General features: G+C 38.3%; 1 protein-coding gene across 1 annotated transcript; it reads right to left on the bottom strand.

The window, feature by feature from the left end:
- Nucleotides 1–3,143: 3,143 nt before the first annotated feature.
- Nucleotides 3,144–24,159, bottom strand: LOC140237411 (WD repeat-containing protein 37-like). The gene is made up of 12 exons (XM_072317331.1): nt 23,949–24,159; nt 22,533–22,661; nt 20,806–20,864; nt 19,298–19,430; nt 18,076–18,192; nt 17,086–17,159; nt 16,195–16,252; nt 6,604–6,783; nt 5,918–6,059; nt 5,170–5,304; nt 4,693–4,807; nt 3,144–4,352 (listed from the first exon to the last, which is right to left on the bottom strand). Exons 1-12 carry the CDS (start codon nt 24,145–24,147, stop codon nt 4,233–4,235), a joined length of 1,461 nt encoding a protein of 486 aa, XP_072173432.1. The 5' UTR covers nt 24,148–24,159; the 3' UTR covers nt 3,144–4,232.
- Between the last annotated feature and the right edge of the window lie 1,893 nt (nt 24,160–26,052).

Below are 26,052 nucleotides of genomic sequence, written 5' to 3'. Positions count from 1 at the left end.
TCCTGGAGCAAACGCAAGATTAACAGGCATTAAAACACACACACACATGCACACACACACACACACACACACACACACACACATTTAAAAAAAAAAATCACACAATATTCTTGAAGACTTATCAAATAACCAAACTCAACTCACTGGTAATGGGTGGGGATGTTTAGAATCATTTGGTCTACATAACAGTGATCATCTCTCTAAAGCTTGAATCTTTGTGAAGGAATCATTCCTTCAATTGAAGCTGCCTCTACACTTTCATGTGATTACAACAGACCACTGTCATAAACTCCTATCAATGAATAAAACAGATACACAGCTAGCCAATTTATCCTTTAAAATGGCATGGATGAAATAAAAACAACCACAATACATGAAGAAACCTGACCTTCGTAGTGTTGAAATATTACATTTACTAATGTATTCAAATTTATGCAACAAGCATTCAGTTCATCTGTAAATCCTCAATGCATTCCAATATTCTGCATTTAGTTATTACTTGTTGCTATGCCAGGCAAGCCATATACAAGTTTTCTGGCTGTCAGGAACTACGTTTGTTATAAGGGTACGCACTGAATTTGAATACATGTACATGTATATTACGCACTGAATTTGAATACAGGTACATGTATATCAATAAACCAGTCTCCAGTCATTCTTATATCATGGCTATGTTATGGCTATGTTATTGTTTTCCTCTCTTTTTTCCCCCTTTTTTACAATGCAATCATGCACATTCGCTGGTAAGCACTGAGACTAAAACACTAGTAGAAAAGTTTACCATCCAATTCAGATATCGTGTACCATACATTGATCAACTAGGGCCCCGTTTTATCAAAAGATATAATCGATTATAAATTTCTTTACCACACAGGCTGCAATAGACTTGCCATAGAAATCAACTATATAATCAATTTTAACTCTTCATAAAACAGGGCCCAAGTTTATTTCTGACAGTCACAAAAATTGCCTGGGACATGCTGGGACTTGTCAAACAGAGGATTGTATTCTATAGGAACAGCTGAATTAAACAGCTGTCATCTTATCCTCAGATAACATCTATCCACAAACTTGAAGTTTTGGGTAAATCAGCCTATGACTACATAAAACAAAATTAGTAAACAATGTACAAATTTCCATCTCAATGCTGAGGTAAAACGGCAACTATGATTCACAGTGACTGAAACTATGAGGAAAATCATAAATAAAATGTTAGTCGTAATATAAAAAGTTATACTGGCTATAAACATGGTTCTCTTCATAACCATTCCAAACACTACAGATGCTGATGAGAAAGTAATCTATAAGAACAGATAGATTTCCATACTACCTTTGCCCACTTGCACAAGCAGAACTCTTGAAATTCATTTCGTATTGCACAAGGATAGTGGAAAATAACATAATTGGGGAGATCAGTTTTCAGTAGCATTCTAATTCATGGACAATGTGCAACTCAATGTTATAGCACAGGATTAACATATTATAGATTCACAAAATGCAAACCGAAGCACATTGAATGTTCCAATTTCCTCTTGCACAGAAGTACTGGTAATATATGATTCAACAAAATACTTTAAAGTGGTAGTAAGAGGGAGAAAATCATTCTTCCAACAGATGCCTCACTTAGATGAAATTTCCGAACCAAAACACAACACACAAATATGGAGGGAGAAGTATATTAAAAATATATCAATATATTCTACTTGGCATACAGCACACATAACCATCACCAGTTCCTTAACAAAATTGTGACAATATGCCAGCAGAAAAAAAAAATAAATAAATAGAGAAGACAAAGATACAATATATGGTACACTTTTTGAGGAATAACAATATGCAGTTTTTCTAATCTGACATGTTTAGCAATGTTCTAATATCAGAAAGAAAATACAGCTGTCACAAGAGAAAACATCATGACTGTTTCACATTACAGGGGTGGTATAGTTTGGTTGAGATGGGGATTCAAATTGTATCATTTTGCGAGATAATTAGAAACCACAAATATGAAATATTAAAGAGCACACAATCCTAAGAGGAATTCACAGTTTATGGTACTCATGAAAATCAGCTTAGAAATGGCTGAGATATCCAAAAATAAAACAAAGTGGTCATAATAAAAGGTGGGTCCCATCTTTTATTAGCTTCACATTGTTTTTGGATATCCCGGCCATTTTCATCAAATAAACTTTTGATTTCTCTTTGAATTGTATACTCTTTAGTATTTCATATAAATGGTCTAATTAGATTGCAAAAAGATGAAACTTGAATTTCCATCTCAACCAAACCATCCCTTTAATGAAGGCAGGCACCCCAAGTATACTGGTGAAATCTGACAGTTTCATTAGCCAGGGATTCTGCCTAGGGATGCCAATTAGAACAAAAGAGACGGCCTGAAATACATGTACATCTACACAAAGTTTTTGTACACATAAGGGTCTGAACTTTTACCAGGGCCTGAATTCAGGCATTTACTTGAAAACAGGCATCCCCAATTAGCCATTGTAGCCACTGTATAGATCAAGATGTCTACATCATCATAAGCTTGCAACAAATCCTCAACATTGTTACAATTTACACTTCAGCCTCCATTCTTCATGTCCTATCAGGACACAAATAGCTTTCTTTACATATTTCCCATGTGTACACATAAAGCGTTCTCAATAATCAACTTCTGATATGAAAATAGCAGAATTTAGTCCCAAGTCTGCAGAACAAAACACCAGAAGTCCAAGATAATTGCACAATACAAAAATTTGATTTTTTTTTTTCCTTGGATACATACAGCAACATATATGGTTTATATCTGTTCAATAATTTTACAGCATTCCCTAAACATTTTGGTAATCTACCTGATTATGAAATTAATGGAAGATTATAGAAATGGTAGCAATTAATAGTATTTCTTGCAAAAATTACTTGCAGTCATCTATTGATGTGCAGAAAATTGTGCACTTAATTACTGACATCGTGGTGATTAATGATGTTGGGTGTCAATGAAATACAAGACACTTTTCACTCAGTGTAATCTTATCAATACTCGTCTGCAGGTGGCTCATTTAATGATTTGCAGCTGTAAGGTAACTCAATGTAAAAGCCTTATTCTGCAGTACACAAACTGGCGCCAGAAGTTTGTGAACATGAATGCATCTTCCATTCTTTAAGGTCACCTGCAGTAGGGTATCAGTGAAATGTAAGACACAATTATATCCCCTGTGTGCATCAGTAGTGTGTGTCCAGAGGTGCAGAATTGTACCACACTTCCATCATACCTGATCTTGTCTCATTATTTGATCATACTTCACACATTCTTAATGCCAGATGAAATAACCAACTCAAATGTCAAATGAACATGATAGTCATGGCATTCAAACCACGTGTAGAGCAAGCAAGCAACATGCTGATATACAGCAAATCTATTGTCTTCAGTCTGTGTATTAGTGAGATAACTTCCAAGAGTAAACTGTCCTAGCCAGCCCCCAAAAGGGGGCATGGCAAACATCAGGGTTATGAAGTACGAGAAAGTACAGTCAAAAGAGAAACACATACCTTATTCACATGACTAACAGTATCCCTTTGCTACTGAGGGGAATATATCCCTCACATGTAAGATCACAAATTTTTTCACAAAACTTTACAATGGCACTTTGCATACTAGTAATATGACTTCAAGATTTCATTGAACAGTCTACCAGACTAGCAAGGAGAGATATTTTTCTTTGAAATTCCTTGAGTTATCATTTCAAAGACGAAGTTATCTTCAAGCCTCAACAAGATGCTTATTTCCTCACAATACAATGATGCAATGTTGTAGCACGAAGACTAGACTAGTTGTGATGTCAAGCGAACTTGAATCAAACCCTAATGTCTCTTATTCAACACCAATATGGTGCTTTGCAAAGCATTGCAACTGTTGAAGAGGATCCCGCATGCATATGCAAGGTAAAGAGTGGATATGGATGCATATTTTTATACATGGCAAAGAGTGGATATATATTCATATGTGGCAAAAGTTATGGCTTCGGTCTGTATACTGATAAGGAACCTTCAAATGAAGATGGTCATGTTTAGCTTAGAAATCTTGGTTGGTGGTGTTTATTACATAAGAGATGGGCATCGAGCGACAAACATTGCATATTGCATTCAAATTCCCATGCATGGTACATGCTGCTTCTCGAAAATCGTTGGGTCACCGCCAAGTTTCTCCCTTCCACCAGCAGGGGCGCTCTTGACGTTCAGCCCGGGATGATGCCCACATGCCAGCCGAGGACCTGTCGGTCGAAGCCGCAGCTGAAGAGGTTGCAAGCGGCGCTCTCGTCATTCCAAGCCGTGCAGCACACCATTCTATGGTGACCCTGATTGGACAAGGAAAAATGCATTTGAGTCAATTACCGGTAGTTCCTTTCTGAAATTCAGCATACAGCTTACCTCACCTAAGTAGAACCCGAAGGACTAAAGAATATCTTTTGACTTACACAATAAAATGAAATTAACATACGTTTATTACCCTTTAGGATATAATCAGCCAATTTTTTTTTTTTTTTTTTTTACTTGTGCAAGGTCAATGCAGGGAAGTTGACTGCACTCCACATTGGTAGAAATTACACAATTGGTGAGTCAGTGCATTAGATATAGTCAGTGAGTAACTTATGGACAGTTGACAGAGAAGAAGATATAATTCCCATGGAAACTTACTTGTCTGTTACTACGTGGAAGGCGCCCAACACGAACTCCATTGAGATCATAGAGCCTGATATTTCGGTTGTCTTGCGGTATCGCCATAATGTTGCTGGTTGGTGATATGGATAGCCTAGCAAAAGGAAAAACAACAAAGTTTGAGAGAGCATGTCAATATTTTCAGTTAGTAATTGCCAACGGCTAAAAACTAAAACACTTATAACAAAGTGCCATAGAAGCAATGCACTTATCATTACACAGGGTTATTGAAATAATTACGATCATAAACATACATACACTTTTTACACTTCTTCATAATGAATATCTACATAACTACAACAAATTCAACTGGTAGGTCTTGTGCCTATATACGGAACTATTTTTGTGGTTTGGGATTGACAAATATGAAGAGGGAAGCAAATTCCACAGTTTCGGGGCACAGACAAAAAACAAACAAACAAAAATAAAACAACACAGAAGGTCATCTGTCCCTACCTGTTCACTGGAGAGTCTGTTCTGACCATGGCTAGTGGCGTTCTCATGTTCTTCAGATCCCACACCTTCACTGTCCGGTCGTCGGACCCGCTCACAACCTTGTCACCCGAAGCAAATGCAGCTGAGGTTACTGAGCTGGAAGACAGTGGTGGTAATGGAATGAAGCATCTCCAAACAACAATTGGTATTTCACAGTATTTTGCAGTTGCTTTCCTTTGCAACACGCCTTTGCAAAACCCAACCAATGTTGTTTGTGGAGGGAAAAGAATTCGGGGGGGGGGGGGGGGGGGAGCAGTATGAATTTACGACACTTCAGTGGGGATGTTTTTTGGTAGCAAAATCCTACTGAGAATCAAATGAGTAATTGTAATAAGTCACATACTATCAAACTAATTACCTTCAAAACAACAATCACTGGCTAATCAAGTGCATCTTAAAACAATATGTGCCTGTTCACATACAGTAAAGTATAGTGTTTGACAGATAATGTTACTACAGTGGGACAAGACAGAGCAACCATTCTTGTACGATCGTGCGAATGCTGCATTATGCCTCTCAGTTTATTGGCATCAATAGAAAGAGCGGGCCCTTAATAGATATTCCACTGCTTGCGAATAGCAAGTCTTCACTTCTATAGCCCTTTCTGTGCCAGGGACTTTGGACAGTGTGTACAATGCTATGGGGTTATCTGTACTCATCAACACTCACAGCAAACAAAGGGTAAAAAGACATTCACTTCAATACATACTCTGTATGGCCTTGGAATACATTGACGGAGTGTATGCTGGGGTCACGGAAGTCCCACAGACGAAAGGTGGTGTCCATTGACGATGTCACCACCATCTTCTGAGATGGGTGGGCACAGGCATGGGTGAGCTCCTGGTCATGACCTGGTCGGGAAGTAGGCAGAGTCACAGTGGTATTAAAGTATCATGCCACTCTATGCAGCAGAGTGCAAATAACAATCAATACCAATATCAAATTGACATTCACTTTTGATTCATTAAGAGAAAAAATGCTCTGTGTAATTTACCCATAAGCTTCATCGTTATGATTTAAAGTTGTGTAATGTCAATGTAACATTTGTGCAATAGTAGGAGCTATTTCTTTGGGTAATTCTGTCAAATAAAATTTTGAAGGGAATATATGTAAGTCTCTTCAGAGATGTAAAGGAATTTACATTTTGATGTACATACTCAAGCCAAAGTAAGTTTATTCTGCCATCACAAAGTTTACATAAAAAGGGCATGGTACTCATGCATAATGTAGAGGCTCTTTGAATCCTTTGCAAATTAACAAAGATAACTGTGGGTCAAGCACAATTACAGTACCATACAACACATATAGTATAGCTATCAAATTATGGATTTGGTTGTCATCTCACAAGTCAAAGAATACCACTCAAAACTAAGAGAAATCTGACATAGGCTATACCAGTCAAAGTATGAACTATAGCTGATGTCTCCAGGTCATAGAGGTTTGCTGTTCTATCCCATGATGCCGTAACCAGCTGCTTTCCACCAGCGAGCCAATCAGCGGCGATGAGAACGCTTGAGTGGCCTTCCAGCTGAACTTGGGGAGTCTTTACATATATGATGTTTTCACTCTCTTGTCCTGAGAACAATGTGATACATAATATGAGAAAGATTAAGTCAAAATTTTGGAAGAGAGTTTGCAAGCTCTAAGTAAGATGTTCATTATGAATAAAAAATATCATATAAGGGCTAATTTGATTCACGGTTCATGAAATACCAATACACTTGATATAAGAAAGATGAGATTACCACCAAGCTTATTCTAGTTAGCACGAAATAAGCACTTTATGTGATAAGGCATGCAATAGTTACTCCTCGAGGATCTATGAAATAATTGTAGTTGGCATAGGCTTATCAGATTCCGTAGAGGTTACTACAGAATGAGTTCATAATATCTGCAATATCAATAATGACCACCAATTTTCACTAGTTCTGAGTTATAATCCTCTGAAACAACAAACTGTCCATGATTCAATAATTGAGCAGACATTCTTCATTGCATTATGAAATAAATGTGTAAAGACCTGAGGTGTGATATGTTGCAGGTCTATTGAATAGATAGGACATCCGTTGTGATAGGGGTATATTGAATAGATAGCACATCCGTTTTGATAGAGGTATATTGAACAGATAGCACATCCAACACAACAAAACAGATATGATTGAAATGCACTCAGTAAGCAGAAAGTACAAGCTAAGTGAAAAGAGGATCATTCACAGAGAAAATTTACAGACCCCATATGAATGGAATGGCAATCCATAAGCATTTCAAGAGTATCCATTGATTGGGTTTCTCTCAGGCATGGTAGTATTGCTACTCATTTTTATCTTTACTGACAAAGTCAACCAAAATATCAGAGTAGAAAAATTGCCATGTTTCACAGCACTTTGATAATACAAAATGTTCAAGGACATTCAATGATCACAGATTTAAAGGTAGGAGTACATAAAGACATGAAATAAAATTGATCTGTATGCTTTGCTTATAGAGATTTTAAAAGAATGAGATCCACATGCTATAAGTTGCTCAAATCACAACAGTGTCTGACTCAAAGTTCTGACTCAAAGTTTTCAACATATACAGGCAATCTTTCAAATTGGCTGTGGAAAAGAATCAAAGTCCATAATCAAACACAGAGGATAGTACCGGTAAGCACAAAATGCAAACACATATGATATAAATTCATATAATTAGATGAATATACATGTCATTCAAAATATTTCCAGCAGATATACAAATGACATAACAGAATGACACAAGTAAACATGAGAAGCTAATCATGTTGATGATATCAGCTGTATTATGGTTGTTACCGGCAGAAAAGAGCAAACACAATCCAAATCATGGCTGAGGTATGGTATGTTAACGTATGAATGTGAACATGGCTGACAAGTACTCCTCCTTCAACTGGAGGATCACTTATTATTGAGGTAAGTGGCACTTCATTCTCCCATCACTTGATACATTCCAGTACACTCTGGAGAGCTAGAATACCTTCACGATTACAAATCAAATTGATATCCACTGATTTTTCTGTTTCTGCATTAAAGGTAACATCAACTGTGAGGCAGCTGATAATTTTTTTTCATTTTGTCTGCCCTTTGTACAAATGAAATTTGTAAGATCGCAACTGCTGATCTACATTTTAAATTTAAGATGTCGGACAGAGGAACTGGTGGGAATCGAACCTGTCGTCTACTGTTGGCAACCAGGGATAAACTGGTGGTGGTGTCCCTGCCCGGAAAGCAGTAGATGACAGGTTTGATTCCTGCTGGTTCCTTTTTTCGACATGTTTGTTAAAGATGTAGATTGGCAGTTGCGATCTTACATAATTATTTCATTTGTACACAGGGCACACAAATTGAAGAGAACTCATACATCATATCTTCACCCCTTTAATAATTGCTTGCTTTCATTAAGGAGTGAACCTTTTGGAAAATTTGCATATATCTACATCAAGCAACAGTTTAAGTAATTAAATTATCATAATGACAAAGAAGCTATAAATACTCTCTGAGAGTAGGGCTGTAGTATTGTGTTACTATGGCAACATTTAAATGCCCCCATCTCCATGCACAGAAGGAAAATACCGCATAAAGAAGAATTGTAATTTGTAAAACACAAACACACAAACCAAAAACTTTACTTCTTACACAAAGCATCCGTTTATATTCAAAAGGTGAAAAACACCATCAATATAGACCATGACTTGCTCATATATGCATGCCACTTGGTATGAAATTCAAATAGAAATAAATTACAGATTTAGATCACCTGCAAACAAACACTGGGCCGAATGCATAAACGTTAGCAATTGCTTGTGCTAGCCTTTTACTCGAATCTGTATGCATAAAAACAAGCAATTGCTTGCGAGCAGAAGCTTTTGCTAGCAAGCACAAGCAATTGCTTAGAGACCAAGCATTTGCTTAAAAACGTATGCATAAAACGTACCTTTTGCTAGTTCTTGCTAGCAATTGCTTACAATTTTCCAAGCTCTGTAAAATGAGCTTGAGCTTTTGCTTAACCGGAACGTTCCCTTTTTTCATATTCATGAAAGAAAGACCACACTTGTGAAGGAGTGGTATAAATCTACAAGAAATTACTCTTGAGTCGTGTAAGACACTTTTTCATTTCAACACCGGGAATGTCCAGTGGTTAGCACGCAAATGTGATGAAAATCGGGATGTCTGACTTCGGTGGAGAGCAGGGAGACCTCTCTCCGCGTGCGATCTGGCAGATCCGGGCTACTATAAGCCGCAGTGATGGGAATCAGCCAGTAATACGTGTGTGTGTATAGATGTGTGTGTATGTGTTTGTATGTGCATTTCATAGCTCTTCTGCTATGTCAGGAAATGTTTCCTCACACACATGCCCTTTCAAATACATGCTGTCACACTCGCCTTTGTTCTTGTGTTCACACAGGCGTGAAGTCCCTTTTGTTGAAAACGCAAGCAATTGCTTGTGCGGGACAAGCAAAAGGTAATAGCATAAGCAAAGTTTATGCATTGGTATAGATTTAAGCAATTGCTTGAGCTAGACCTTTTGCTAGACGAGCTTGTGCTTTTGCTTGAAGCAATTGCTTACAAGCAATTGCTTGTTTTATGCATTCGGCCCACTGACATGTCACCTTCATGGCATAATCTCTGGAAAGAGAGCCTCCAAGACAAAAACGTGATTCATTCCAACTGAAATGATCGCACAACAGGCAAACAATGTGAAGCATGATAGAAAGATGTATGCTGAATTTTGTACTGATGTATTTTTGTTTGTATGCAATACTGACCAATAACATATACACATTGTCATTACAAACTGAATAAGTGAACACTGGCACAGTAAGTAATGTTTGTACAGGTGACCTATTCATGCCATCACATAAAACCTGTATCATCTTTTCGATTTTCTTTCTGTGGGCAAAAGCTGTTTTCAGCTAGAATGTCTTGCATTCACTACGAAATGACTGGATTCTCGAGAAATATACAAATTCAGCAACTGCTGTTCATTCTTTCTCTGGTAGGGATTGAAATCTGCATTGGGCAGGGTGATACAAACCCACTTGCCCTACTCAGTATTTCTTAGATAGGCCTACTTGTTTCCCTCCATTTTGAAAGCACCTCCCTATCTCATGTCTACCAAAATGTCTGAATCCCCCCTCCCCTTTCACAGGTTTGCTGTAAGCTTTTTCTGCAATGAATACCCCCCTAAATCTGGAACGCTGCTCAATGCAACCCCTATATCTCAGGTGAACTCTCATTCCAACCCTCTATCTAAAAACAGACACCCTTACCTGATCTAAGGTACTGTCATTACAATACCTTCGTAGAGATTTTTTCATGTGTGTGTTCGAAATGGGATCTCAGAACTCATCAGAAACAAAAATCAAAATCTCATGGCCTAAATGTTTAACCTCTTTTCTAAATTTCTCAGGAGTCCAAAGAAAAAGAAATAAAACACCCCTTATCTATAAGAAATCTCCAGGCGAAAAGTCAAATACACCCCCTTTTAACAATTCTTGGACTGGATATCATTGCACAAGAAAAACCCCCTTTACGGGAGAGTTAGGGAACATGCATCTCTCTAACCAAAAATTGGCAGGTCGGGGGTCGGGGCGCTTGCTCAGGACAACAAAACCTCACCGTAGGGTGAGTTATATGATGAACACTTGCCTGTTGCAAGTATGGGGCGCCTTACCGAAAAGCAGGAGAAATACCTTCCATAATGCCGCCATTGGGGGCATGACCACGTAATGCATGGGCACAACAGGTAGTGGGCACTCACTCTTGAATGAGGGCATCAATAGAAAATAAAGCTAATACGAACGGCTATATGATCTCTGTATGCACCTATGGCTGCAACGTGCAAGCTAATTATTAACTTTTATCAAAATGGCGACTTGATGTGAGTATGATCACAATGAAATATTAAATGAATAACACAACGATTCCATATCCCAGATGTATGTAGTTAACATTACAACATAGAACCGCTGACAATGTGACTGATCTGTGCTGTGTGACAAGGTTTCATGTTGTGTACACTCAAATCTGATATGAACTCTGTTGAATTGACCACAAAACTGTACAAAGAAAGACATTGGTGTTTGAAAAAAAAAATTGTTACATGAGTCCAATTCCTGTGATGTGCATCTTTCCCTTGTACAATGTATGTAGTTGGAAGTACATATCAATACCTGAATCTCTCTTTACTAACCCCAAATATTTTGGAAAGGAAAATGTAGATGAAGTCAGTGCAAAGAGTGGGAAAGAAAGAAAGAATGCATACAAATGTAGGTACATAGAGATAAAGAGAGACAGACAGACAGACAGACGGACAGAAAGTCAGAGAGAAGATAGAAAAAAAGAAAGAAAGTAGTGGTTGAGTGGTTGAGTGGTTGAAAAATGATACTCGACATATGATTAGCTGTGCATATAACAGTACAAGGCATCAAACAGAATGAAAGTGTGCAAAAAAAAAAAAAAAAAAAAAAAAGGAAAAAGCAGTTGAAATCTACAATCACTCTAGAAGCATTTACTCACCATCCGATTCTGTGCATGCAACATTACGGGGCAAAATTAAAAAAAAAAATTGAAAAAATTTGAAATGAAAACACAAAACGAACTGAACAAGAGCTGTCACCTTAAATGAAATATACAAATTTAAAATTAACTGTAGATTACATGTACTGTTATAGAACACCGCATTTACCATATTTTGTTAAAACAGACAGAAAACATAATGCCTCCGGCACCACTTCGTGGCGGAGGCATAAAAAAAACCCAGTGTACCACTGTAAGCAAATATGATAAGTCAGTACTACATAATTTGGTAAACAAAGAATAACTGCGATTACTACATAGGCTATACAATATCCCAATGGATAACATACCCTTTGCATCCATATGTTCTCAACTGTATGCCTCAATTTTTGTGCACGTTGATATATGTGCATGTCAAAGGTACACCTATTTCATGCTTATTTTAGACCATGGTCTTAGACCATGGACTAAATTTAAACCACCTTTGTGAATTTGGGCCAATATGTCTATCTCACACTAAACCTCTTTAAGAATTTCCGCACAATCCCAACATTTTGTCCTCAGCCTAGTTTGGAAGTGGCGTGCTTTGGAACAAACTTTATACCATCAGCAACAACCAGAGATATTCCCTGAATAATCCCTTACATACAGTGTCATAAAGATTTGGTAATACTAATCTATTCCACACATACATGAAAGCAGGTCGCATTTAAAGGGACTGTACAGTACTGGTTAATGTGGGGATTCATGTTTTGAACATTCCTTAGTGAGATATTGAGAAACCTGTTATGAAATATGAAAGAGCATGTAATTTTAAGAAGGATTCAACGTTTATTTGCTGAAAATTGGTTTTCAAATGGCTGAGATATCAAAAGAAGTGATAATAATAAAAGGCGACAGGCCACACCTTTTATTAGGATTTCTTTGTTTCACCTTGTTTTTGGATATCTCGGCCATTTCAAAACCAATTTTCATCACATAAACTTTTGATACCCCTTAGAATTGCATGCTCTTTGACATCTCATAGAGTGGTTTCTGATGATCTCGCAAAACGTTAAAAGCTAAATCCTCACCTCAACCAGAACTGTACACACCCTTTAAACTTGAATAACTGGTTTTACAAATCCTTTTTTTTTTTTTTTTTTTTTTCAGTGATCATGCAAGCTGGCCAAATGTATGTGATACTCATCATTAAGGTCCACAAAATGAGCAGAATAGTGTATCTGAAACCTTTGAATACAACATAAAGAGTTTTAGAGGGAAATGACTGGCACATAAAGTCATGGCTTTTATGTGGTGCCATCTCCAGTTACAAAAACACACAAATTGTGATTTACACATTCATTGCCTGATAGCCTCGACAATTTGATCAAAACCAGAAATACCAGGAACTTCACTATTTTTATTCTTAAGAAAGCTGTGGTGGCTGAACTAATACTTACATACATGTAGCACTGAAACAAATTCTGTCACTTTCTGAGTTAAGTACGATAAGAATACAGTCTAATGTTGTCACTGTCAACAATATTGGCAGAATTACAGCATGGCAGCATGTGAAATCTCAGCATGAGACAGCAAACAAAATCACAAGAAAGACAACATTTATTCAGCAAATAAAATTCATGGCCACACATCTAAATATGGATATTGAAGGCAGCAACAGGTCTGAATCAGCGTATAACAATATTACACTTTTTTCACATCATCAATGAAACAAAGAGAAAATAAATATTTCAATGTTCGCCATTCCATCTTCAAGGTGACTCCAAAGTAATACCAAATTAGCATAAAAGCACAAGTTTAATCAACAAAGTGGGGGAAGTTATGTAGCTGTAAAGCTTCTCTCATGTTTATGACATGGTGAGCATGTACTGTTAAACTTTGAAATTCAATAACTTCCTTATTTGTAGTCTGATTCTATTCCAGCTTATATTATTCTATTTGTTGGTTTCCCCACATCTTCTGCAGTCAAAATGAACATGGAATGGCTTTGAGCTTGAGATAGTCCATGACAAACTATGAAGCAATCACATGTGACTTCTGTAAACTAGATAGAGCTGTCATCTGTAAGAAATATATCCTTGTGTCTTGATAAGTGGTGGCATACAATATGTGTTGAAAAACAATCCAACAAACCCAACGCTCACAATACTTCACATTCATTAAAAAAAAAGGGGGGGGGGGGGGAAGAGAGCTTACGATGTTACAGCAATGACACATGGTTGTCAAATGATATATAATTGCACCTCCCATTATTTGCTTCTAGGACTTTACAGTTCTTGATAATAATCTTATCAAAATTAAATGTTTAGTCTCATATTCACTACTGATCGGGCTACAGTATATACTACAGTAAATATGAAATTCTTCTGTGCAGGTAAGAAAAATAATCTCTGAATACTGTGTTGTCGTCTCCGCAAGATGTCGCATGAGTGTATTGTCACTAGTGATAAATGAATTAATTTAATGAAATCAGGATATATGAGTTCAACTAAAATTCAACGACAAAATGATATTTTGCATAATATTCTCTCTGGGGCCCAGATGCTCCGCATAACATCTTCTATGCCAGTGAGCTTTGGGCCTCCGAGAGGAGTGAACTGAGAGATAGGATGACCAAAGCATGACCATGCGTATTACAAAATCATCATGCAGCAGAAGGTTAAATGAGGCGGTTAACATCATTTACCCGCATAATTACTGGTAGCCACACTTCGGTGAGATGGTGTGTCTATCATGTGCAGAATAGGGGAAGATTGGATATCATTGTAAAGCGATATTAACTCTTCCAAAACATGTGACCATACACAGACAGAGAAATGAATAATCTGGACTGTGTATGCAAATCTAGATTTATCTTCAATGACTTATAACAGATCATTGAAAAAAAAAGTATGCATTATTACCAAAGCTTAAAACAAAACTCAAACAAAAAAGCAAAACATGGGACATGTCTGCATTCAATTAAAAAACAAAAACAAAAACAAAACCCAAATATATTTCCATTGACATTTCTAATATCTGAAAAATAAAGTGCTTCAAAGTAAACTGGCTTCCTTCTCCAGTGATTATTGGAGGACTGAAATTTCTCCAGAAAATATCAAAAAGCAAACAGCAATTCTGATCAAAGATAAAAACATAACATGCATGTCAAACTTCATGTGATACGTTTCAGGTGAAAAAGGGAAATGGAACATAATTGGCATCAATTGACGGCAAAAATACTCTAGCAACTGTTCAGCGGGAAGATGATGCCTGTAGAACTTTATCAAGATTTACACACTGTAAAACCAGACTTTTCTGCTTGCATGAAACTTTTGCACATTTTGGAAAGGAGCAAATATTTGCAAAAGTCAAACGCACATGAAAGCTGCATTGAATGCAAACAGCATGCTTCTTAAGTCAACTACTAATATGTGTACTAGTAGTGCACATTTTTTTTTCTTTTTAACTACATGTGTTAAGCAGTGCACATTCAGTTTTGTTGTGTTTTTTCTATAGTCCAGCAGTGTGTGTTCAACAAATCCCTGTATTACTCATACATGCAGTTATAATGGTATACATTCTTTTTTTAATGTTGGTAATTCCTGAAAGTTCCATGCTGTTGAGAAGGCCTTTGGCTCCAAGGGTGAATTCACAAACGTTTCATGTCACAAAAATTTCTGGTTTTACAGTAGATATGACGTACACGAAATGCACTGTGGCTATCCGCTGGCAGCCAGCATTTGGACAGATTGGTATGTGCAACAATTCTTACATGTATCTCATCTAGTGGTAGTGCTTTCATGGTATACAATCTCCCTCATGTGCAACATCTGCCCTAACATTCTCCACACGAATCGAAATGCAAACAGATCAGAAACTGGCAAATACTGTCAGGATGACATGTACCATCTGTCTCAAGTTTTTATGGCAAATAAAATGATTGATTATTGCACCATAAGAGTCATGGTTACTAGTTTCTGACTTTGGCATCTGTGAGGCAATATTAATTGTATCAAAGAACAGCTGCCCACGATGACATTCTGGGGCCTTGTTTCATGATAAGGGTTGTCATAATCGTAAGCTGCAATAATTGCAGTTACTATGGTAGCAGTCAGGAAACTACCAATAAGTGATAATGATTTCACTTGTTGCTGCATTAACTACAACTACTGCTATTCACAATGACTCATTGTAAACCCTTTTCATAAAATGGGCCCCCAGGAATGGACTTCTCTCCGAGATCTCATTTGCTATAATCAATTAAGGTAAGTACCATGGTACATGGAGAGGGGTAATACACTGCACTGGAATATGTGCCATGCTACACAACGGTGAATGATATCAACTTTAGGATTGCACTTTACTACACACTCTGAACCGGTTGTTGTTATGGCATTGCAAACAATCTTCTGAAAGGCAAAATAATGTCGACCTCAACCGGTAGATTGCAAACGACAAACAGACTTACCATCAACATCCTCTCTATCTGATCCATCGATGTCATCTCCTGAAGAAGGGCATGATCTCTGTGAGAATATTAATAATGATAATAATGATGATGATGATGATGATGATGATGATGATTATGATGATAATAATAATAATAATAATGATGATAATAATAATAATAATAATAATGATAATAATAATAATAATAATAATAACAACAACAACAACAACAATATAATGTTTCATATTGTGCCAAATCCACACTGTAGAGTACTGAAGGTGAATACATACTATTACTACGTGGTTACTGGATAGGCCTACATTATTCCAACCAGCACTGACAGTGCTCAATCTCCACTCCCTGGGGAACATTCCATCCAGTTGCCATCTTACAGGTGAAAACATGCTGATCAACCAATATTCTCATTCTAGCAGGTACTCATTTATACTCCTAGGTAGAGAGCAGCAATGTGGATAAAGTGCCCTGCTGAAGGGCAAATGTCTTGGGCTTCGTTGGGCTCAAACCTACAAACCCAAACCATGCTCATGTGATTCAGAGACGTGCGCTCGGCCACGACACCTCCACTGGGATTGCACTTTACTGAATATACCACCAGAAAATTTTACCAGGAGTGACAAAACACTACTACATACTCGATATGAAAGGCAATGTCTAAATGGAATGGCAGCAATATTTGACAATGCATAACTGATCAGTGTTGATGCTTACAGATCATTTTAATATGACACACTAGCAAATAGTACCTTTCTCTCATTTGACTCTCACTATCAAATATGACATGAATGACATTCACATGAGTTACTGACTTTAAAAATTAATGTATAGTGCAACTGATACATCAACTTGGCGGAGTGAAGGTGCAAAAGTTTGAAGAGGAATTGCACTCACTATTTCGGGCTGCTGACCAATGGTGGGAAGACTAACATTTGATTTCCAGACGTGTGCAGTGTTGTCCCCCGAGGCTGTGGGTTAAAGGAGCAATATCGAAAACTCTGAGGGCATACATTGTATCCACGAGGTGTTCCTAAAGATAATCTTCTGCGCACAGATGAAAATCTCTAGTCCTGACCACGACTTGTTGAGCTATGACACAGACTGTTTTACAAGAATCTCATTGAGTGAGAAAGTTTGAACTGTACTAGAAAGATACATTACAATATTCTAAAATTTTCAGGACATTCTTGATAGTGTTGATTATGAATGTTTTACATATTAATGATGACAATATTGAGGAAGACAAGCAATCTATAATGTACAGTCTATGATCAATTCAATGATTATGAGGTATTATATACTATGACTTTCTTTTATTCTTCCATTGGGTCCTGCAGTGCTTTCAGAATCATAGACTTTACTTGTACAAATGATATCTACTTTTAAAGTAACAAAGGAATTGCCAACTTTCGTATTACCATTTATTGAGTGACTAAAGCACTTTGTCTACAGTAGTTAATCAAAACAAAGTTCTTTTTTATGGTGACATCATTCTGTGAACATATGGTAGAGAGAAACAATTACTGTACAAGCTGAAATTTTTGCGTACAGATATTTTTGCGAATTGCTACTTGGAGGACATTTTCAAGTGTTGTTAATTTCGGGGTTGCGAGGGTCTAACTGAACTTAGTTATTCGCACGTTGTTATTTTCGCATGTTATTATTTTCGCGGTTAAACGGCGATTCGCATAAAACCACCGTGAAAATTTCAGCTCGTACAGTAGTGACTACAGCACTTGGACTACAGTAGTTATTAGAAACAAAGTTCTTTTTTTTTTATGATGACATTATTCTGTGAACATATGGTAGAGAGAAACAATTCCACATTCAAGACCAGCTTTGGTTTGGCTGTGTAAGATAGCAAATCACACAGAAGTGGCATACCTGTCAGGAGGAGCGGTTCAGAGGGATGAAAGCGCACAGAGTTCACAGAGCCAAGGTGTCCCATGTACTGAAGCACACATGAATGAGTCTCTATGCACCATAACCGCGCTGTCCGATCTTTAGTGCAATACAAAGAATGAAAGCACCGAACATATAAAGATGGTTTAGCATAGGATTTCATTTGTGTATGTGTGTGTGTGCGTGTGTGTGTTATATCTCGAGCTTCATCTTGAGCAATGTCACTGCTTCAAGTATCAACTGACGACTTGCATTGTAATATGAGACTAGGATCATAACAGAAGCTTCCTCTTCAGGCACAGCTCATATGGTATCTCCTGTCATGAAAATTGTACAGAATCCCTTATCAGTTATGAAACAACCCATGCCTACACATTTTACACATCAGGAACCATATATCTTGGCCTGGTTACTCTTCTTCTTCTTTTTCTTCCTTTTTTAAAGTTTTCACCGAGCCTTATCTCGCAAAATCAATGGACGAAACAACTCTGCATCTCCAAGAACAGCCCAGGTGTAAGAGCATTCCATTGAATTTTCCCATAAACACTAAAGTGACTTGTGGGCACCATGGTCTCACAACTTTTACTTATGCGTCACAGGTTTTACACATCTCCAGGAAAACAAAATGAAAATATTACAGTATAGTTCACGCTGAAATACATGGTTCAGAATATGAAGAGTAATTTTATGAATAGCTCCAAACAGCCATGTCAACAGGGCTTAATCATTCAGATGTGTTATGCTTGACACCATAGAATTTTGCATTGCCCCCGCTAGAAAAGAAAAAGAAGCAAAAACAGAAAAAGAAAGAAAAATAAATCTTCACACAGCAAGACCAAATTTTGAATGAATTGAGGCTTCGCAACATGTACTCTAAGGGAAGGTCTAAACACAAACCATGGCTTAACTCATTGCATTGGACCACAGCTTCACTTTCAAATATTAACCCATCTGATAGCAAATGGTTAAAAAACAACTCACATCTCGCCAGAAGTTGAACTTTAAACAGAGTTTCTTTCATGCCATACTTCACATTGACACCATTTTTGAAGTTTAGTCCTAGATGAGTATTTTATAACTCATATCTATGGATCATTAAGCGATGACTACAGCATCTGTGAATTGAGATTTCAAAGCAGGGAAGGAGGTAATAACGCATAAACATAGTGTAATGCAGATTACCACCTATTGCCAGGTTCCTTACCTGCAGAAGCTGTTGCAAGAAGAGGAGCATCCCCCCTGGAAACACTGACTTCCCACACACCATCACTGTGACCAATGTAATGGTGCATCAGCCGATAGCCAGTACTGCTTGTGCCCTTGAAGCTGAACACAGTCTGGAAGAGATGATGATCAATGTGGTGGAATAAATTAGGCAAACACAACATGAAGTTTAAGGGTGGTATTCTACCTGTTCAGCTAAATTTCTATCAAACTGCCAGATCCATCTAACAACGTCCTTTACTATCTCCACATTATGACATCCTCCATATGAGTTTATGTGAATCACAATTTCCATCAATTCCAGACTGATGACAACATATGACACAGCAGAATGTGACAAACATCAGCTAAAACTATACACACCTACACATTTTCACTTATACAAAATATTTCTTGAATTTCATATCTAGCAGATTCTATGATTGCCCAAAACATCTTCCTGTCACATTTTTTTTTTCTTCCTATGGCAAAACATGTCAGGTTGATTACGTTTGCTGACTATTGCTAGTCACCAGGGGTGAACCAGGAGGGGTCAGGATCATTCAAGATTCACTGGGTTAGCACCCTGCTCCTTGCAAGAAAATGATGTGGATTTTTTTCAATGTGCATGAGTCGTAACTCTCTCACATGTGGGTTCTCCATTTAATGTCCTACCCTATGTGTAGTGCTTTTGACTCGCACCAGAGGTGACCACATGGGACAGCACTACTCATCAAGACTCACTGAGACTCAAACTAGAGCCATGTAAACACAAGGTAGATGCACTTCAGACTAAGCCACCTCACTGCCTTACTTTCACATTTACAAAATGGGGCAACTCTATCCTCTAAATATTGACACTATTACTGAATGTAATAGAAAATCAATGGGTTGACATTTCCAACTACGAAAGTTGGAAAACAAGCCTCCCCCCTCCCCCACCCCCCCCCCCCCCCCCCGCAAAAAAAAAAGACTTTGGACCATACAGTAAAATCAATACCACATCAAAATTGCAGAAGAAATGTAGAGCGTTCCTGAAAATAATGTTCAAAATGTGATCTTTACTTTTGACTCTGGAAGTTTAAGCACTTGTAAAGATTTTACTCAAACAGTTGTACGGTTGTTCTTCTATTGCATATGTTTATACACAGCTTACTTGAAATCTGTCAGAGCTTCACTAGGATTTTCAAAACACTGATATTTTATAATTTGGCCAATATTTATGCAGCCTTCAACAAATTCATTTTACCATCGTATCACCCTACAATAATTAATACTTGTGACAATTTTGATTTACCGGTTCTATCACACACTTTGTTCAGTTGTTGCATAAATAAAATTAAGATGGACAGATCATCAGAAAACCTCATGCTCCCAGAAAAACCATAGTATATGTATGGCCTACAAAGTGCTCACACACAAACCCACATATATACACACACTACATATCATTGTTTTCTTAGCACCAGAACTTCAAATATATCCCTATCCTTAATTTAGTCTCCATACCTTTCCCCCTGCTCCTTTAGCTTTTGGCTTTAAAATTAGCTGACTCAACTGGCTGGAAGCTGTAAGAGAGTAAGAGAAAGAATATGCACAATAAAAATCATTGAGAACTGATGTGTTCTTCAACTAAAGAAGAAATTCATAAAATTAATACAACTACAAGACTAGCATAATTGCTATGGTACATAACCATATGAAAACAAGAGATCCGCGGGTCTAGCGCTCACCTGAGTATCGCAAGTTCACCTTTCACGCAGTCACTAATCTAAATTATTCACAGCTCTACTAAAATTTGACCAGGCTTCTCAAGTAGAAGATGAAAATGTACAATAAGGGCCGAAATTTTTAAAGATTCCTTCATTTGGGGGGATTGGGGGCCCCCTGGGGCCCTCTGGGTGGGGCATGGTGCCCATTTTGATAAATTGAGATCCTGACCCCCTAGGGATGCTACCTGCCAAGTTTGACGAAAATCCATCATGAGGTTTTCAGGAAGAAGATGAAAATGTACAATTCAGGCCCCCATTTGGACCTTCCCAACCCCCCCCCCCCTGCCCCCAAGAGGGGCACCCCTGGATTTGCTATGAACAAACTTGAAACTACAGTCATTAATGTACTCACTCATAGTATTATCTTAGCTCTATAACTTCTGATTCTAGAGAAGATTTTTAAAGATTCCTTCATTTTGGGGGGTTTGGCCCCGCTGGGGCCCCTGGGTGGGGCATGGTGCCCATTTTAACAAATTGAGATCCTAACACCCTAGGGATACTACCTGCCAAGTTTGGTGAAAATTGGTCATGGGGTTCTCAAGAAGAAGATGAAAATGTATAATTTAGGCCCCATTAGGACCCCTCCCCACCCCCCTCCCCTGGGTCCCAAGGGGGGCACCCCTGATTCTGCCATGAACAAACTTGAAACTACAGTCATCAATGTACTAACTCATAGTATTAACTTAGCTCTATCACTTCTGGTTCTAGAGAAGAAGATTTTTACAGATTCCTTAATTTTGGGGGGTTTGGGCCCCCCTGGGGGCCCCCTGGGTGGGGCATGGTGCCCATTTTAACAAATTGAGTTCCTAACCCCCTAGGGATGCTACCTGCCAAGTTTGATGAAAATCGGTCTTGGGGTTTTCAAGAAGAAGATAAAAATGTAAAAGTTTACGCACGACGGACGACGCACGACGGACGACGCACGACGGACGACGCACGACGCACGACGGACGCCGGACGAAGGGCGATCGCAATAGCTCACTTGAGCCTTTGGCTCAGGTGAGCTAACAAGACATCACATGTAAATATTAGCTATGATTCAAACACGAATGTAACATGCACACTTATCTCCATTCATTACTGTACTCCACAAGTGCAAATTTAACCACGCACAAAATTGTTGGGAAGTCCAAAGTTGCACAAAAAAAAAAATAGACTCGTTAAATATGGCGTGTACAGTACTTGACCCAAAGTTGTATCACATGGTCTACTACTTTCTGGATCTATAAAGCATTTTTCCCCCAGTTCATACACCCTGTCATCCCGCCTCCTACTTTAGAAAATGTTTCCAGGCAGAACTGCTTGCTTTCCTTTCTTCCCTAGGCAAAATACCTTTACCAAATATGTAGTCCTAAGCCATCATGACAAAATGAGTATACATGCATATGAGATAAAATTGCTCATGACATCACAAAGACACAGATTCAGGAGTCCACAGACACTCCATGCAACAGAGCAGTTTACCTTTACTCTTGACACTGAGCTTTGCTGAACTGTCTGTTCCGTCGATCATGGAAGCTGCACCCTCGCCCAATGTTTTTCCTGACTGGAGGACTTCCAACTTCTCAGTCAGAAAATCCACCTTCTGCTGTACTATAGGGTGACCAAAAAAAAAAAAATGTCCATAACTTTACACCCAAGAAAAACAGAACAAAAATTATCAACACTGCCAATGAAGATACTAAAAAAATATATATATATAACATATTTTTATACCACATCATCCCTGATGCTGCACATACTGTAGTCATCTACTTCACATACATGTACATGTACATGCAGAGGGCCTTCAAGAAACAGTATACACACACATGTTCTGAGGTATTATTCCCCTTCAACTGCACACCCACTGAGGTCTTTTCTTCATCAATTGGCACAAATGCCTTGGAACTACTTGTTAACTGCAATGAATAGAGATTACCTTACCCCCTTAATTCCCATTGTGTCACCATTGTGTTCCTGTTGGAATGAGGTACATTATTGCCCCTAAGCAGGTTAGCTGAGCTACAATTAGGAGGAATTAACTACAGGTAAATGCTGGTGAAAAAGTACAGCAATATACAGCTAGGTATATGAGCATATAAAGTGTTAGATATTGAAGATATTGGTTACTGTAAGATATGAGCAAAGCATATATGACTTTCAGATTAAGGGGCCTTCAAATTTCCCAAAGATTTATCACACACCTTACTCTTTTCTTTTTTAAAACAATTCTCCAAAAACATTCAAGGCCAACAGACAAGATTCTTTCTGCCCATTAGCAAAGACAGCGAGGTTGGTAATCTGCCTGCACGAAAGCAGTCAAACGGTACATGTATCCCCTTTCCATGGGCAACTGCATATGCCATCAAACAATGGGAAATATCAATCGGTTGTGAGATTATGAATAGAGCATGTGCTCTAGGTAGGTACGAGCAGGTACTCGAATGGGGTCAGCGAATGTTAAAATCTAGTGAGCTCAGCCTGGTAAGTACGTCTTAATACGAGATTTATAGCAAATTAAGCACTTTTCTGTGCTGGAATGTCAAAATGTAGTGAGCTCAGCCTTGACTGATACATGTAGGCCTTCATATGAGTTTTATAGCAAATTAGCATTTTTTTTTTCTGGTCAACACAACACACAACCTCCTCCTTCCCCCCCCCCCCCCCCCCATGAATTTAGGCCACAAATGTAGACACTCTTGATGTCTACAGTCTTTTGGGAACCTGGTTTACCAGGTTTCCTTAAAGAATGGGTTAATTTCTAACCAGGTATATTTGTTTGGCACCCAAAATTGATGGTGATTTTGATTGTGCTACAGTAAAATATGGATTTGATACAATGTATAAGTACTGCTTTGGGCAAGATAGAATGATCTTTTATGTTATCAAGACACCTACATGCAATGTTCTCCTCATACATTCCTTCCAACTCTCCCTCGATTTGCCGGAACAGCTTCCAGAGGCGAGAGCGCATCTCTGGGGGCAGGATGCTTTCATCCTCAGCCATCCGAGGGGTGCGAAGCTCTGCATCGTGAGTTCGGCTCCGGATGGACAGGCGCTGCTTGGTGCCCTTCTTCAGGCCACCCTCTGTGGGCATTCTCAATCTTAGTTTCTGGCACTTCTAGAACTTCTGTAGACCTGTAAAATAGACAATGATTTCCAATATGATATTTTAAATACAGTCATAGGATATAAGAGGATTAAAGCTGTTGACAGGGTATATAACATCACTTAAAAGGCAGGGTTTGACGATGGCACGAACCTCTTTGTAATTTTCAGTATAAGTCATTCAGATTCCAACCATGGAATCACACAGCACTGGCAGGAGATTGAAGCAGTGCTGATATGGTAACTGTAGGGCTCCGGTTCGGTCAGTTCTCCAGCACACTAAAATTCAACGAATATTTCATATTATGTAAATGGTTGTGTAAGTTTGGGTGAGTTGAACAAATTTCCAACATTGTAAAGGTCGATCAGTGAGAGGTGAAAGAGCAGAAAAATGCAAAGAAATTTCATGTGATGTTCCTTTGGGTTTGAGATGCAAAAACATGGGTAGAGTGTATGTGATAGGTAGCGTGCATGGGAGCCTCATGTTTGTGTATGTGTGTGTGTGTGTGTGTGTGTGTGAGTATGAACATGCATGTGGTCTGTAATGCATGGGTATAGAGAGGGATGATACATTTAGATACAAAAGGATGGATATACTGTGCTCCTATAGCTAGGAAGTTCAGAATAAATCCCTACAGTACCGGTAACCATTCATAGATCTATAAAAAAAAAATATTCATGTAGGCTTTACACAATATCATCCCATTATTACAATCCTTACCCCTCCCCCCCCCCCCCCCAAGAAAAAAAAAAGTAAAGCAAGAGGAATAACAGACAACAAATTATTTGGAGTTTGCAGATAGTGCACATAATGATAAAACTTGTAACATCACCCGTACCAACAATTCAAGTTGCTCTGGAGTACCACTGGCACATGCTGTACATATAGGAAAATGAATATAATGCATAATTGGTTCACCCGAATGGGCTTTCCTTTTTCCCCAGCTCACAGATCAATATTTTGGAGAAGACAATTGGACATGTCAGCCATAATTGCACGTCTCTATTGCAACAATGTGGAATGGCAGTATTGGCACTTTTAACTGCATGCCACGCGATGAGCAATTGACCAATCAAATACCGAGGTACTAGCTTTACCACTTTTACTTACTGCACTGCAAGTGTCAAAGTGACAGTGTCTGCTTTGAGCTGCACCTGCTGTTAATGTAAATCGTCATCGACATCTATAGGAATATGGTTTAGAATCCATACTCCACTCACATAGGAAGTCTAGCTCGATATTATGGAAACTCAGTCATTCGGATTAACGATTCTGATTATTACAGTCTACAGCATCCATCCTATGAACTACAATATGTACAAATTCCACCCTACCTACAACACCTCACCCTCCTAATATTATACTTATAGACTCACATTTTCCCTTAGGACCCTACCTCACAGAATTGTTGGCTGTTGTTGGCATGATGGTATTATGGCATGGCCTTGGACATAATTTATGACATGGTTAGTGACTAGTAGGTACATGTAGTTACCTATTCAATATACACAGTCCAGTCGCTGTACGTACGTAGCGCGACTGCGTATTAACAGCGTCTGGTCGGGCTAGTAGGTAGTGTGCCTAGCCTGTTCATTGTTTATGTTAATGTTGTTGCGCTGTTGCTCAGCTAGTTTGGCATCGTAGATCATGTAGAAATCTAATGTTAGATGGTGCATGGTGCTGGTGCATGTGCATGGATGGTGTAGGCCGTCTTATACTTGTGATAGAAATCAATCAATCACTCAGTATGAATCACAAATCTCTTGAAAGCTGCAATCAATTGCAACCTGTGATTGACTGATTTCAGTTCTCCGTCTTATTTCAATCATAACTTTTTTATAACTTATATAAGATAGATTCGCATTTAATCGTAAAGTTGTGATCTTGTGACTG

This window comes from Diadema setosum, chromosome 14 (assembly GCF_964275005.1).
Source record: "Diadema setosum chromosome 14, eeDiaSeto1, whole genome shotgun sequence".
Classification (NCBI taxonomy): domain Eukaryota; kingdom Metazoa; phylum Echinodermata; class Echinoidea; order Diadematoida; family Diadematidae; genus Diadema; species Diadema setosum.
The sequence above is the reverse complement of the archived record's forward strand: the minus strand, read 5'-3'. Positions and strand labels throughout refer to the sequence as shown.